The 16,523-nt window shown below is 43.9% G+C and overlaps 1 protein-coding gene across 1 annotated transcript in view; it reads right to left on the minus strand.

The window, feature by feature from the left end:
• The window catches only part of STAB2 (stabilin 2), a 167,785-nt gene that overhangs the window by 65,925 nt on the left and 85,337 nt on the right, over positions 1-16,523 (minus strand). The window contains exons 31-38 of the mRNA XM_040234847.1: positions 15,315-15,392; positions 12,934-13,032; positions 12,739-12,846; positions 7,559-7,690; positions 4,376-4,504; positions 3,073-3,129; positions 1,938-2,033; positions 282-477 (exon numbers count right to left, since the gene is read on the minus strand). Of these exons, the coding sequence (XP_040090781.1) occupies positions 282-477; positions 1,938-2,033; positions 3,073-3,129; positions 4,376-4,504; positions 7,559-7,690; positions 12,739-12,846; positions 12,934-13,032; positions 15,315-15,392 (895 nt within the window). The remainder of the gene's footprint in view (positions 1-281; positions 478-1,937; positions 2,034-3,072; positions 3,130-4,375; positions 4,505-7,558; positions 7,691-12,738; positions 12,847-12,933; positions 13,033-15,314; positions 15,393-16,523) is intronic.

The following is a 16,523-nucleotide window of genomic DNA, read 5'->3' on the forward strand; positions in this document are numbered from 1 at the left end:
GTTGGGCAATGTCAGTGAGCAGATGGGAGTGGGCTGGTAGGTGCAGGTTAGTCAGTACTATAAATGTTTGGCGTTGCTGCCCTTGCAGTCCGGTGCAAATTACACAGCACATAAGTTCTCGTCATTCACATGGTAATGGCGGTGGGCGCGAAGTGGTGGTCGGGCGGTGGATTCCAGCCTGCCCTGGACACCAGCTGGTTAGGGAGCACGCATTTAGACTCTCTTTCCTCCTGCATTTCCGGCTGGCTTGGGGAGCCCGCTGGTGGTGGTGGGGTACGCACCTTGGTCGCAGTGCACGCCGTACTTGCCCTCAGTGCAGGTCTCACAGGCCGTCCCGCTGAAGCCCCGCCCACACTCACACGCGCCTGTGCCATTGGCTCCGTCCAAGCAGATCCCGTTTCCGAAGCAGACGTTCTCAGATTTCCCCGGGCAAGGCTGGCACTGGGGGCCAAAGTAGCCCGCACAGCATTCTCTTGTCTGAAACAGAAGAGCCAGGCTGGGTGGGGACAGGGCCATACCGCCGTCCTTTGGATGTGTCCAACCACAGTGTGGACATCTTGCAGGCGGGACTGATGTGTGCCCGTAGCCTTGACCCCATGTGGAATGGTTATAAGGGACGGGGACAGCATCCCCCAAGAATGGGGCAGGGAGGCATGCAATTTCCACAGGTGCCAGCACCAGCATGGAGGCTTCTGCTAAAGAGCTAGGAAGGACCAGAAGGAAAAACGCAAGCAGGAGGAGAGGGTGAAGAAAAGTGAGAGGGGAGGAGGGGCAGCAGGAAGAAAGAGTCATGTAGGTGATGCCAGATGGGCCCTGTTGTTTAGTCACTAAGTGGTCTCCGACTCTTTGCGACTCCATAGACTGTAGCCTGCCAGACTCCTCTGTCCATGGGATTTCCCAGGCAAGAAACTGGAGTGGGTTGCCATTTCCTTCTGCAGGGGATCTTCCCGACCCAGGGATGGAACCCATGTCTCCTGCATTGCAGGTGGATTCTTTACCACTGAGCCACCTGGGAGGGGCCCTGGTCATCCCAAAACCTGACCCCTGTGTGTTGTGTTATTTCATCTGGTACTGAAGGTTGGGAGGCAGGTGAGACCTCTGATGTTCTATAATGAGACTAATTTCCGGGAAGCCCTGCAGGGTTATCTGTTTGTTTGGGCCTGCTTTAGTTCTTGACTGCACTAAAACACAACATCTCCTGCAGCTGCGCGCTCCACTACTTAAGAGCTGAATCACTGGCCTCTAGGATCGGCAGAGGCTGTGTCTTCCGTGAAAGGAGCAGGACAGGATGTTATAGAGAATTTTCCTGCAGATTCCAAAGCCACAGCTGAAAGGTCCCTAGCCCTGGGCTTCCACTTTTCTAAATGACCAGGCACTCCTGTTCTTGCTTTAGGGAGTTGCCCATTTCCTGTCTCTTTCCCTTTCTTGTGAGAACAGGAAGATCCTCTTAGCCTCTTGGTCCCTCTATTTCTTCATCATGAGACTGAAAATTGCAGCTGTCACCAGTGTACTGACTTGTAGGGCTGTCCTGAGTTTTAGTGCTACTCTGGCTATTTTGAGTGACAACTGTAATGGAGATAATGAGGGGACTTCCCTGGTGGTCCACTGGTTAAGAATCCACCTTGTAATGCAGGGCATGTGGGTTTAAGCCCTGGTTGGGGAACCAAGATCCAACATATCATGGGGCAACTCAGCCCATGCACCAGAACTAGAGAGCCCATTTGCCACAATGAAAGATCCTGCATGATGCAGTGAAGTTCTCATATGCTGCAACTAAGACCTGATACAGCTAAACAAATAAATATTTAAAACTAATGAGAAGGAAGGCAAGATGGCAGAAAGAATCCATGCAAAGGCACTTTGAAAAGTATAGCATATGATTATTTTTCTCAATATTACTGCCATTGTTAGAAGGCTTATTAAATTGTTATACTCACAATGACGGTTTTCACACACTTTGGCTGGCACCCAAAGACCGGGGATCGCCTGCCCATGAAATAAATGGTATAGAGACATCTCCTCGTCTCTTGGCCCTATGAAATAACAGCAATTATCTTAATATCAGCTTTTCAGTTAGGACAAAGCTTTCCAATCTCTGAAAGCAAGGGGGTGGGTGATACATTGCTGTCTCTCTAATTGAAATGTTCTGGAAAGGGAAGGGGTTGGCTTCTTGGAGCTGCTTCATAAAAAAGAAAATGCAACATGGAAATGTTTGCTGCCAGAATACTAGGTGGCAAAATGCAGATAATTATCCCTTAAAGTGATACTCCATAAAGAGAACTTTTCTTTAGAAGATGAGTTCAAGTTAGGAAGAATCATAGAGATCTTGGATAAAAGCATCTTCCCAACACTCAACATTGAACAGAGACTTGGTTTCTTTTTACTTATTGGTTGATGGTTGCCTGGTCTGAGGCAGGATTAAGGCTGTTTACAGAGATTTATACAAGAGTAAATGCAAACTCAAGTGAGAAGAGTCAGCATTGTTATTGTCATAAATTACTACTGTGCTATGGAAGGTGCATGTGTGTTGATTCTTTGTAATTGTTGGAGCATCCTCTGAAGCACTTTTTCCCTATAAACAGCTAAAAGAAACATAGACAGGTCATTCATTCAGAGATATGTGTGTCACCCCCCAAGTCTGTCATGTGTTTCTTTGCGAAAGTTAGTTATAACTTCAACCATAAAGGGAATCAGGAAGGTGGGACTCCTCAAGGCTTGAAATAGTATTACTGTGAAGTCCATTTCCTCTGATAAGATTTCCTGCTCCTGTCCTCAACCAGCTACTGGGATATGGAAGATGTAGAAACTGAAAAATCCCTTCTTCCATAGGGCGCTGGTAGAGATGAGCTCCTGTTTCTATTTATTTATTAATCAAAATTTTGCTTTGGTTCAAAAAAATGGATTCAAGATTTTAGAAAGATGCATACAAGATTAAGAAGGTGAGATTAAATTAAAACCCAGTGAAGGAAGGAGGGCAGTGAAATGAGGTGTGCTGGAGACTCACTTTCTAATTCAGACCTTCCTGTGATCCAGAAACAGTTTTATCAAAGAAGATATCAAAGAAATACTTACTAGCGGTTTAGTTCCAAATGGGCAGATGGGCGACTGGGGACACTTTCCACACTTTCCCTTGGTAAAACACAAAGGCAAAGTGAGTATTTCATGGTTATTACTTTTAATCAAAACAAGGCTGCAAATATTTTCCAGACTTGAGGCTGAAGGTTTCAGGCTACAGAACTGCAAATCAGAAGCTCATCTGGCTAACCTCTTTCATGCCCTTTGAGCCAAACACTTCAGCTACTTCGGGTCATGGACATTGGAGCATCACTTTCTCCACTATACATTTCAGATGCTTGTAATCTTGTGTGAGTCTTAACTCAGTTAAATCCTAATTCCTCTAACACCAACTCTCATTTATTGAAAACCCACTATTTAGTGAATTGGGCCAGACTGTGAGATTAAAGAATGCATCACCCACAGTTCCCTCAGCCCTAGGGGCACACTGTCCAACTGAGAGGTCAGCATGGAGACAATATCCACTGTCATGAGACAAAGATTCACAAGTGAAGAAGGACAGACATTTTAAAAGTGCCAGCCTGTTCCTAAACAGGAGGAGGCCAGTGTGACTAGTTCTTAACTTGGCACCTATGGAAGGTATAGCTTGGCCATTCACAGCTCTCGCTCTGGGCCCAGACTGCCTGGTCTTGAACTCCTTTGCCACTTGCTAGCTCTGTGAACCTGGGGGTGTCACTTAATCTCCCTAGAGCTCATTTTCCCCATCTGCAAAATGGGCAGACTGATAGTGCTTACTCTGTAGGGTGTTGTGGGGATTCCATGGGTTAATACATGTAAAATGTTTAGAGCAATGCCTAGCACATAAAAAGTGCCCAACAGATGTTAATAGTTATCATTATTACTGAGAGAACCTATACCATCTCATGGAGCAAAAAGTCTCAATTACCTGTCCTATATTATACTGAAATGATCCATTTCCATATTTTCTCTCCTGGTAGACGATGGTGGGCCCAACCCTGCCAGTGGGTGTACAGGGCTCCTTCCCTATGCCTATGCTGGGCATGACAAATTTTCCCCTTGAGGAAGACCATGGCTTTGAAATCCTGCTCAACACAACCCTTCAGGCAGCCTTTCCAAGGCATACAAGGCACTAGACTGTGAGCCCATTGAGGGCAAGGGTCATGTCATATTTATTTCTGTAGAGCCACAACCAAGTACGCTCCTTGGCATTTAGAGATGTTCCTTTAGTGGTTTTTTGAACTGAATTGAGATACTCTAATGGACGAGTCCCAGGCTTTCAAAATTATAAAAAATAAGCCAACACTCTTTAGTTACATCACTGGTCTTGGATAGAACTTACTCGTACGATAGTGGTGTCGTTAATGTCGCATCTATTCTTCTGAATTTCCAGCACTTTCCCCAAGCCATGGATCACTCCCTTGTCAGTGGCTACATTGGTGTAGTTTATCGGAGCCTCATTTACGTAGAGCTGTGAACAGGAAGGTTAACTGCCAATTTTTACTCCAGTGATGTTAAGGGAAATAAGGACGATAGGGATTGGAGGAGGTCAACATGACCCTAGGCTAGGAGATACTGCAGTATTCGCCTGGCAGGTGTAGCCCATTGTGCTGGAGACAGCTCTGCCCTAGGAGAGCTGAGTGACAGTTCTGCACCTGGTACCTTCTATCTGTGTGACCTTGGGCCAGTTGCTTTTCCTCTTTGAACCTCAATTTCCTCCTTTGTAAAAAGAAGACGTTGTTCCTGATAATTTCTAAGTTTTCTCTCCATCATCCAAATGATCGGTTTTCACTGTTCAAAAAATTCTGAATCACGATCACTCTGTTAGTGCCATTGATAACATGTCTCCAAGGATGTGCTCAGCTGTGCTAGTTATTGGTGGCCTCAGAGGTGTGGATGCCTTCCACAGCCAAGACATAGAGAATGAAACTTAGCATCCTTTTAGCATATCTCTGCTTCCTGGTTAACTTGCAACCACCCCTCAGTAAGACTAAATTACCGTTATACAAGAATAAAAATAATATTTGAGTGTTTTAGAGTTTGCAAAAATGTGTTCTACCCGATAGATCTATCTACCTGAGAGATCACTTTCTAGGGTGTGGAGACTGCTCAGAGGTCTGCATTAACCATATCATGTTTTCCTTGGGGCTTCTCTGGTGTTCGCAGTACGTTTGTATTGTCTTTGTTTGTTCTGTCTTTGCCTAGTGTGTCAGTAAGCGTGTAAGACATGGGAACTAAATTTCTAACTTAAATTCAACTTTGAGTTATAACTTGCTTGGTTTTGATTTTTTTTAATGGGAGGATATCTTAATGATTGTTTAGTGTAAAATAAGTAAAGCCATTAATTCATTCCTGAGTATAACTAATATAACTGAAAACAAGTGGCTGTTTGAAAAACTGGGGGGGAGGGCGGTCATACGTGTGTATAGGTGTAGCAGGGCTGAGGTTGGGAGAAGAGGGAATTCTTTGTTGTACTAAACAGATGTCAACTTCATATCTAATGAGCATTTAAAAATGATTAACATCTCCCAAACTCCCCAGTGCATCAAGAGTGAAGTGACTCTATTAAGTGTTTAAATTTGAACTTCCACTGAATGTTAAAGTCCCTGACGATTTACTTGGACTCAAGTGAATTTCCGTGGGATGTTGGGCTGAATTGTGATTGAGGTCCACAGAAGGGGTCCAGGGCCTGTGTGTAGGTTTGGAGATGCAGCACGGGCCTTGCTTGTGATGTCAAATGGTGATCACAAAACAAATCTGCAGAATTCCAAGAGGCTGAGCTGATTTAAAATATCAAAGTGTCAGAACTTCTGATGTTGTAGTACTGTTTATTTGGCATAAAAAAATCTGAATCATTTTTATTATGAGATTTACTTGAAGAATTACAAGCTGCATTAGAATTTTGATCTGAACACAAGTCTCTTTATTTAGACAGCATTTTCCCACATCTCTGTTGTCCTGAGAGTGAATGAGTTATCAATAAAAGCAAAACCTCTATTGTAAGAGAGAACTATTTAAGATAAAGTCTCTCTTGTAAAAGAAAAAAAATAAGCTCTAGATCAAAGACTTTTCAAACACATGGAAAATAAACATGACCAAATCAAAACTGATTCAACTAACCAGGATATTCATTTCTACACAATGAAATAAAAGATAACAAAGATAAAAACAAAAATAGAAGGCCCTTATCAACAAAAATTGCCTTACCTGGAAAAAAAAAGAAAATGTATTTAAAAGAATCTCCTCAAAATTATTACACAATAGGTAAGATTATTTATAGGAGTCAGAGGGAAATATTTGGTGTTAGATTATTCTCTAAGTAATGAAAAACCAGAAAGATTAAAAAAAAAAAAACCCAAAACCTTAGCATGTTAAAAAAAAAAAAGCAACTGTTACACAAAATTCACCTGGGCTTCAATGATGATAACACTGAGAATATTGTTTTCAAAATTGTGCTTTTTTAAAAACATGCACTTTTTTTTACAGGGAACAATATTACCGCTTAAAAATTTGGGATTAAATTTTCATCATTTTAATATAGTGCTTGCTGCTGCTGCTGCTAACTAGCTTCAGTCATGTCCGACTCTGTGCGACCCCATAGATGGCAGCCCGCCAGGCTCCCCCGTCCCTGGGATTCTCCAGGCAAGAACACTGGGGTGGGTTGCCATTTCCTTCTCCAGTGCATGAAAGTGAAAAGTGAAAGTGAAGTCGCTCAGTCGTGTCTGACTCCTATCGACCCCATGGACTGCAGCCCACCAGGCTCCTCCGTCCATGGGATTTTCCAGGCAAGAGTACTGGAGTGGGGTGCCATTGCCTTCTCGGAATATAGTGCTTAGTTTCTCCTAAATAATCATTAGTTTTGATTACCTTTTCTTGTGAGAATTTATACCAGAGTCACATAGTGAATTTCTTATTGAATTTTCAGATTGATTGTTTCACTGGCTATTTGACATAGGTACATAGAATTGCATACTGAAATGTTTAAAATATTTAGTCTCAATTCTTTTTACAAATTCTAAACACTTAAAGTGCTTAGAGACTGTGTGAGATTAATACTGGGATACTGGGGTGGGGGCAGTTGGCCCTAGGTCTGCAGTCTGTATGGATAAGCAGTGGTAATAATGTTCATTCATTTGGCTGCTAGATCCTTCCTTCACATGTCAGGTGGCTCCTTACACCCTGAGGCCATGCCACTTTGGGGGGTTACGTTTGGCTGCCAGGTTCCCTGCCACCTTGGAGGTGGCTTGGGGACTGTCTGTTATTAGGAAGCAGAACTGAAGGGCCCTGTAACTGTTGGGATTCAATCCCAAGACCAGTCAGACCACACTGATGGTCTGAGGGGTGGTGATGGGGTGGACAAGGGGGAGCTTCCTTGTCTGGCCCAGTCATTACTTTATGGTGGAACACAGACAGCTGTCTGCTGTGGATAAGGCTGAGGAAGTGGTGGTGAAGATTATCCAATGCGGAAGTGATGGTGGATGACAGAGCTCGGATGCCCATTGTGTTTTCAGGGGAAGGATCGCACCTGGTCATCACGGAGGAAGAAGCCGAGGAGGTAGGAGAAGCCCAGCATGGTCTCCCGGTGCATGCCATTGTGCAGGTCATTCTTCAGCAGCTTCTCCTCTAAGACCACGTGATACCTGAGTGTGTCTTCCTCCTGGATGACACACAGAAGGGAAAGTCAGCCCACAGGTCCACCAGTCCCTGGGCACGCACTGGGCTACTCACTGGGCATCGTGCCAGCTGCATCTCATCACACTTGCAGTGGCAGCTGAATCTGAATGGCAGAGACCTGTGGCTCCCAGAGGGATTCTATCATGTTCCCCTCTTCCTCAAGACGCCAGCACCAGCCTGGCAATGCCTTCTCCAAGGGCCCCCAGGGACCCTCCTCCAACATCAGAGCCACTAGACGAACGGGCCCCGCCCCTCACGGGTCTGAGTCACTGCTTCTCTGGGCCCCTCCATATTTCTAAGTTTTAGTTGTCCTGACCTCTTTCCTTTCTTCTCCCAGCCTTTGGGGTTATAGATGCTTCTATGCTATCTCTATTTTACCTTTCAATTATATTTATATAGCTTAATACCCAATAAACAATTCATAATATTAAATTTTCTCCGGTATGGTTTCTGTCTCCTAATTTCTTTTTTTTTAGTAATAATTTTTACTTTTCTATACTAATATCTTTTTCATGGAAGGGCACTTTAAATAGAGTTGTGAGTACGTGTCAGTCTCAAACTCCCAATCTATCCCTCCCCTGCACTCTGATAGACTCTGATTGGTGCAAGGACCAAGCCCCCTCCTCTAATGTCCTGTTGGGACAAACTACCAGCATGGGGCAAGCGAGGAAAGAAGATTTAATTTTAAATCCAATTCAAAATGTTGATAACTACAAGGGGTTGGTTTAAAAAAATTTTTTTTTTTAATTTTTACTTAATTGAGATTGTGTTTGTGGCTGAAAGCGATGATAAGATTTTCTGCAAGATTGCCTGAGGTTTCATCCCAGGGCAGTTAATGAATGTTCTCCGCTAAACAGGTTCAAAGGGATGGGGGAGGAGTGGGGAGACAAAGAAAAGATGACTTCCACTTCTGTTCCAGGAGTGCTGCTCGCTCAGCATGCCAGTTACAAAAATCTAATGCCCAGAGTTTTCATCTAATTGGAGAACTAAGACCTACCCACCTGCAAAGACATTTCCTTATATGAGGTGTAGAAGTGCTATGGGGTGTACAGATGGTCTGAACTCAGAGGCAGAAGAGATTATCTGCAGCTAAGGGGCCAGTTAAGGGCCTCATAGTCAACAAAAGAGTCTGAAATACAGTAGTTGGGTGCAATCTCAAAAATGACAGATTGATCTCTGTTCGTTTCAAAGGCAAACCATTCAATATCACAGTAATCCAAGTCTATGCCCCAACCAGTAATGCTGAAGAAGCTGAAGTTGAATGGTTCTGTGAAGACCTACAAGACCTTCTAGAACTAACACCCCAAAAAGATGTCCTTTTCATCATAGGGGACTGGAATGCAAAAGTAGGAAGTCAAGAGATACCTGGAGTAACAGGCAAATTTGGCCTTGGAATACAGAATAAAGCAGGGCAAAGGCTAATAGAGTTTTGCCAAGAGAATGCACTGGTCATAGCAAACACCCTCTTCCAACAACACAAGAGGACTCTACACATGGACATCACCTGATAGACAACACCAAAATCAGATTGACTCTATTCTTTGCAGTCAAAGATGGAGAAGCTCTATACAGTCAGCAAAAACAAGACTGGGAACTGACTATGGCTTAGATCATGAACTCTTTATTGCCAAATTCAGACTTAAATTGAAGAACGTAGGGAAAATCACTAGACTATTCAGGTATGACCTAAACCAAATCCCTTACAATTATACAGTGGAAGTGACAAATAGATTCAAGGGATTAGATCTGATAGACAGAGTACCTGAAGAACTATGGACGGAGGTTTGTGACATTGTACAGGAGGCAGGGATCAAGACCATCCCCAAGAAAAAGAAATGCAAAAAGGCAAAATGGCTGTCTGAGAAGGCCTACAAATAGCTAAGAAAAGAAGTGAAAGGCATAGGAGAAAAGGAAAGATATACCCATTCGAATGCAAAGTTCCAAAGAATAGCAAAGAGAGATAAGAAAGCCTTCCTCAGTGATTAATGCAAAGAAACAGAGGAAAACAGTAGAATGGGAAAGACTAGAGATCTCTTCAAGAAAATTAGAGATCCAAGGGAACATTTCATGCAAAGATGGGCTCAATAAAGGACACAAATGGTATGGACCTAACAGAAGCAGACGATACTAAGAGGAGGTGGCAAGAATACACAGAAGAACTATACAAAAAAGATCTTCATGACACAGATAACCACAATGGTGTGGTCACTCACAGAGCCAGACATCCTGGAATGTGAAGTCAAGTGGGCCTTAGGAAGCATCACCACGAACAAAGCTAGTGGAGGTGATGGAATTCCACTTGAGCTACTTCAAATCCTAAAAGATGATGCTGTGAAAGTGTTGCACTCAATATGCCAGCAAATTTGGAAAACTCAGTAGTGGCCACAGGACTGGAAAAGGTCCGTTTTCATTTCAATCCCAAAGAAAGGCAATGCCAAAGAAGGTTCAAACTACCGCACAGTTGCACTCATCTCACATGCTAGCAAAAGTAATGCTCAAAATTCTCCAAGCCAGACTTCAATAGTATGTGAACCATGAACTTTCAGATGTTCAAGCTGGATTTAGAAAAGGCAGAGGAACCAGAGATCAAATTGCCAACATCCATTGGATCATTGAAAAAGCAACAGAGTTCCAGAAAAACATCTACTTCTGCTTTACTGATTATACCAAAGCCTTTGTGTATATCACAACAAACTGTGGGAAACTCTTCAAGAGAAGGGAATACCAGACCATCTGACCTGACTCTTGAGAAATCTGTATGCAGGTCAAGAAGCAACAGTTAGAACTGGACATGGAACAGCAGACTGGTTCTAAATTGGGAAAGGAGTACATCAAGGCTGTATATTGTCACCCTGCTTATTTAACTTATATGCCAGGCTGGATGAAGCACAAGCTGGAATCAAGATTGCCAGGAGAAATATCAATAATCTCAGATATGCAGATAACACCACCCTTATGGTAGAAAGTGAAGAGGAACTGAAGAGCCTCTTGATGAAAATGAAAGAGGAGAGTCGAAAAGCTGGCTTAAAACTCAACGTTCAAAAAATGAAGATCTTGGCATCTGGTCCCATCATTTTATGGCAAATAGATGGGGAAACAATGGAAACAGTGACAGACTTTATTTTTGGGGGGCTCTAAAATCACTGCAGATGGTGATTTCAGCCATGAAAAGACACTTGCTCCTTGGAAGAAAAGTTGTAACCAACCTAGACAACATATTAAAAAGCAGAGACATTACTTTTCCAACAAAAGTCCATCTAGTCAAAGCTATAGTTTTTACAGTAGTCATGTATGGATGTGAGAGTTGAACTATAAGGAAAGCTGAGCACCGAAGAATTGATGCTTTTAACTGTGGTGTTGGAGAAGACTCTTGAGAGTCCCTTGGACTGCAAGGAGATCCAACCAGTCCAGCCTAAAGGAAATCAATCCTGAATATTCATTGGAAGGACTGATGCTAAAGCTGAAACTCCAATACTTTGGCCACCTGATACAAAGAATTGACTCATTTGAAAAGCCTCTGATGCTGGGAATGACTGAAGGTGGGAGGAAAAGGGGACGACAGAGGATGAGATGGTTGGATGGCATTACCGACTCGATGGACATGAGTTTGAGGAAGCTCTAGGAGTTGGTGATGGACAGGGAAGCGTGGCATGCTGCAGTCCATGCGGTTGCAAAGAGTCAGACATGACTGAGCAACTGAACTGAACTGAACTGAAGGGGCCAGAACCAGCTTTCCTGAGGAAGGTGAGACTGGACTTGACCTGACTGGACTTGAAGAATCAATGTGGATGCGGAGGATTCAGGAGGCAAGGAAGGAGGAAGGGCAGCCCTCCTGAATGAGGCGCTGGTGTGTGTGTGTGGCGGGGGCTTCCCTGGTGGCTCATTGGTAAAGAATTTGCCTGTAGTGCAGAAGACCCAGTTCGATCCATGGGTGGGAAAAATCCCCTGGAGGAGGAAATGGCAATCCACTCCAGTATTCTTGCCTGGAAAACCCCATGGACAGAAGAGCCTGGAGGGTTCGTGTGTGTGTGTGTGTGTGTGTGTGTGTGTGTGTGTGTGTAGACAGGAGCAAACACGCCTTTGGCGTCTTTAGATCTATATGACATCACTCTGGTTAGACCACAAGGTGTCTGCAGAGAATGGGTAGGGAGAGAGCAGTGGACCAACAGTGGCTTAGCGGGACTTCAAGTATCAGCCCTGTCTCCTTAGCATCCATTACCCTATATTAAGTTAGAAGTGAAAACAGCACACTTGCTGTGCAATTACAACTTTAAACTTGTTCCCTTGCTATGGGGCTGGGGGTGGGTCACCCCTGGGATCCTTCTAAATGGAAAGTCTGGTACCAGCACTGAATAGAAGGAAATTGTGACCAGTTTGTGGAGGCTATAAGTACCTGGGGAGACAGTCTGGACTTAGTCACTGAGGAAATGGAGAGCCACCCAAGGGTTTTGAGCCAGAGAGTGAAGGGATTGGAGCTTTTCATTGGGTTGGCCCAAAAGTTCGTTTGAGTTTTTCCATAAGATGTCACAGAAAAACACAAATGAACCTTTTGGCCAACCCAGTATTATTTCACAAAGTCCTTTGAAAAAGTTTTGACTGTTTATCCCCAGATGTTAGGAATCAGGGAAGACAGAGATGGGGAGACTAGGAGGAAGATGGAGACAGTCCATTCCCTCTAGGTCCCTTGTGTTGACAGCTTGCTGCGCAGGACCGGGGAGAAGGCGGGGAGGAGAGGAGGGGTGGCTATGAAGATGCTTCCAGGTTCCTGGGGAGACTGCATCTTTGTGTCTATGAGCCTCAGTGTGTGCTTCCAGGGCTATGGATGAAATACATGAGCAGCTCTGGCCTGGGGGAGGTTACCTGGGAACAGAATGGGTATGAGAGTCTCTGCTTGAGTTTCTATTAAATAAGTGGGTACTGACAAGGCAGTTTTGATGAAAGAATGAAATGGTACATGGTGGATCGACTGAAAACTTTAAGTGCTTGAATTTCCGGAAAATAGTTTCCTGGGTTATTACTGCTGATACCTACCAGAGTTGTGACCTTCTTCTCTCGGATGTAACTCTCAATGGCATCATTGTTTGGAGCAAACACCGTGTAAGCATCAGCAGCCTCGATCGCAGTCGCCAGGTTATATTGCTGTGATGGAGAGAGACAGGAGCACGTGAGGGACTTCTGTTCCCAGGTAACCTGAGCAGAGGGTCACGCAGAGGATGTGGTACTTGCAATGATGTAGCCCCGGAAGCTGGAATAGTCAGGCATCTCATCCAGTCGGGTGAGCAGGTTTGGTAAGGAGCCAGTTAGACCTCTCTGGGGAACCAGAACCTGGGAAAGGAAGTCCCAAAATTCTGTTAGCTTGTGTTGGCAGGGCTTCCTGCTCTCCAATATACCGGTTCATGTCACAACAGTATGTAGTTACAATGCTGTTGTTTAGCTGTTAAGTTGTGTCTGTTCTTGTGACACCAAGGACTATAGCCCACCAGGCTCCTCTGTCCATGGGATGTCCCGGGCAAGAATGTTGAAGTGAGTTGCCATTTCCTCCTTCAGAGGACCTCCTAACCCAGGGATTAAATTTGCATCTCCTGCATTGGCAGGTGGATTCTTTACCACTGAACTTCCAGGGAACCCCATGTGATCCTGAGGCCACTTCAAGTTGAAACAAGGCATTCTCTGATAGTTTGCAAGACTAAACAGGGGTGTATAGCTTGGGGCATGAAGTGGGTTGGATTTCAGCCCCATTCCATCCTTAGCACAGGCCCCACTAGGCAGGGAACAGCCTGCATAGCTGTTTGTGGTGGCCCTGACAAGAGGGACCACAGTATCCAATGGATAGATAGAAAAGGGGCTCCTCAAGGAGCCAGTGCAACCCGGAGGCTAAGCAGCAAACTTGAATCAGTTGACACACATCCATGAATCTTTGTGTTCACACACATTTCTTCCTCAACCCAGTTGCTTAGCCATAGGAGCCTCATGTGTCCCATTTGGCAAGTGAGGAGAATGGTACATACTTTCTTAGGGTTGTTGTGAAAATCAAATGTGATGCATGATACTTGGCATGATGCCTGGCACCTAACGGGTTGTCAATCATTCCAATTTTACTGCATGTCAGGTGAGGTGGTAATGCTGATGCAGGACAGAGAAAAGAAGCAGTTCCACCCCTCCAGGACGTGCCATCATACAAGAATGATGCTCATGACCTAGTCCATAAAGAACCATCTAACAAGGGGGTGCAGTTATGTCAAATGAGTTCCATATCATAAATTCCACAGGATTTCAGAGGAAGGAAAAGGGAATAAAACTGAGATTTATTGTGGCCTCATTAGGCAGCAGACATTGAGAGAGACGGTGTTGCTCAATCCTCAAAGCGAGGAAAAATGAACTTCAGAGAGGTTAGGTAACTTGCCCAAGGTTATAGAGTTAGCTGAATGCCTGAACCCAGATCCTGTATGATTCTAGGACTTATGTGCTTGCCACTATGTTAACCTCGGTGATATGGGTTGTAGAGATCAGGAAAGGCTTTCGAAGAGGTAGGACTTTGAATTGGTCCCATGATAATAACGCTCAGTATAGGAGATGGGTTGGGGTGCCATTTTACTAATGGGGTTGTGTTCATCAGAAATAAAAACATAAATGATAAGAAGAGGTAATTTCATGATTTTTTTTTTTAAAAAGTGTGTTTTTTTAGTACTTTGAAAAGCCAGGATTGGAGAAAAAAACACTCTTGGTAATGTTGCTTTCTGATAAATGAAGCATAAACTCAGCATGGTTCTCTGCAAGTGACCTACCACTTGCTCATAAAATGTATTTATTTATGCCTCTTGTTAATACAAGAGACTTGCAAGGTCTTTGGAAAATATCACACTCAGAAGTCTTATAAGAAGCCTCTCTTTCCTGAACAGAAACTGTTAACATATTCTGTAACTTGAAATAAAAAAAGGGAGTATATAAGTGTCAAATGAGAGTAATTTTAGTTAAAATGCAATTAGTTAATTGTCTTTTCTAATCTTCTACTTTTCAAAATTTTCCAATATGCCCTAAATTCTAACTTTAAATTTAAATGACGTTCTTAACATAGTAACTGAAAATTATAGGGTAGCTTAAAAAGTCATTTTCCATTTAATTTTTTTTTCTATTTCATACCTTTGAATACTGTTGAATTGCATCTGAAGAGAAAATAAAACTTCCACAATATATTTTCTACCATTTCCCTTTTCTTTTTCCTTGGGCATAATAGTGCAGAGAGGAGAGGACCAGTGACACACACATAGTTGCCTTTCTTCCAGTTCTTGATGATGTCCCACCTGGGTGTATGGACTTCCTAAGACTAAGGTTCTTGGGTGCCTTGTAAGATGGTCTCATAAATAAGAGATATACACGACTACCCTTTATACGAACCCACTGCAGGATACAGGCATAAGTAAAGAATAGCTGAGTCTTACTGAATGAGTAGAGCCTCTAAATGGTTTTAAAATACAAATAATGAGGCAGGTTACTTTTATATTAAGGCTAAGTACTCCCCCCTCACCCACCCCAGCAAAGACGCTGTATAGGAGGATAAATAACAAGAGGAGGAGATGCCCCGTGTGTAGGAGGAAGCGGCTTTGTACCTTGTCGATGATGTGTATTACCCCGTTCGTGGCGGCATTGTCTCCATCGATGACGGATGCGCCTTCGATTGTGATGTTCTGTAATTGTATCACAGTGAGGCGGTGAGTCCCTACAGAGTACACCCAGGGACTGAACGGTTTCTAGGTTTTCCACATTTTGAGCAGTAGCGACCTTCTCTCTTTTGGACCATGATGTACGGTTAGAAATATTTTAAAACTGTGAGCCATTTGATCTCTCTCACACACACACACAACTGAAATGAAATAATAATTTCTTCTGCCATGTGGGAGGCATCTGATTGATTCTACTCCATTCTATTTCATTAAAAAAGTGCTGGCCGAGGCTCACTAAACAGACCCTGTAGTTGGAAAAGCACTGTAGATACTATGGTGGGTTGAATTGTGTCCCCCAAATTCATATGTTGGAGCCCTAACCCCCAGTGCCTCAGGATGTGACCTTATTTGGAGACAAGGTCTTTATACCAGGTAACTGAGTTAACATGAGGTCATTGTTGTTTCTCAGTCACTTAGTCATGTTTGACTCTTTGTGACCCCATGGACTGTAGCACGCCAGGCTCCCCTGGCCCTCACTATCTCCTGGAGTTTGCTCAAATTCATATCCATTGAGGTCATTAGGGTGGACCCTAATCCAATGTGACCGGTGTCCTTATAAGAAGAGGAAATTTGGACACAGGAGCTATGTGGGCAGAACACCATATGAATATGAGGACTGCCATTTGCAAGCCAAAGAGAGCGCCTGACGTCCCAGTCCTTAGACAGAACCAACCCTGTCCACACCTTGACCTTGGACTTCCAGCCTGCAGAACTGAGACAACAATTTCTGTTGTCTAAGCCACCTAGTCTGTGGTTCTTGGTTACAGCAGCCTTAGCAAAATAATGCAGACAGTTACTGACTTTACAAGAATATGAAATACACGGGGAATGGAGGTAAGCAAAGCTAAATGCACACTCGTGCAGCCACCAGCCAAATATGACACAACTGGCCTCTGCTCTCTCAGGGCTCCTCTCCTCTTCTCCCACCACTGCACTCTGATTGAAATTCTTCCCGGGAACCCTGGATCCTGAGGGGACTTGTCTCATCCTAGGCACGTCAGCAGAGGTCCTGAAGCAAATAACACTGGCCGCCTTGCACCTCTCTTTTGGTTACAGGGGACATTTATATCCGACTTAAGAAAGAACTCATTATGA

Source organism: Oryx dammah, unplaced genomic scaffold (genome assembly GCF_014754425.2).
Source record: "Oryx dammah isolate SB20612 unplaced genomic scaffold, SCBI_Odam_1.1 HiC_scaffold_29, whole genome shotgun sequence".
NCBI lineage: Eukaryota > Metazoa > Chordata > Mammalia > Artiodactyla > Bovidae > Oryx > Oryx dammah.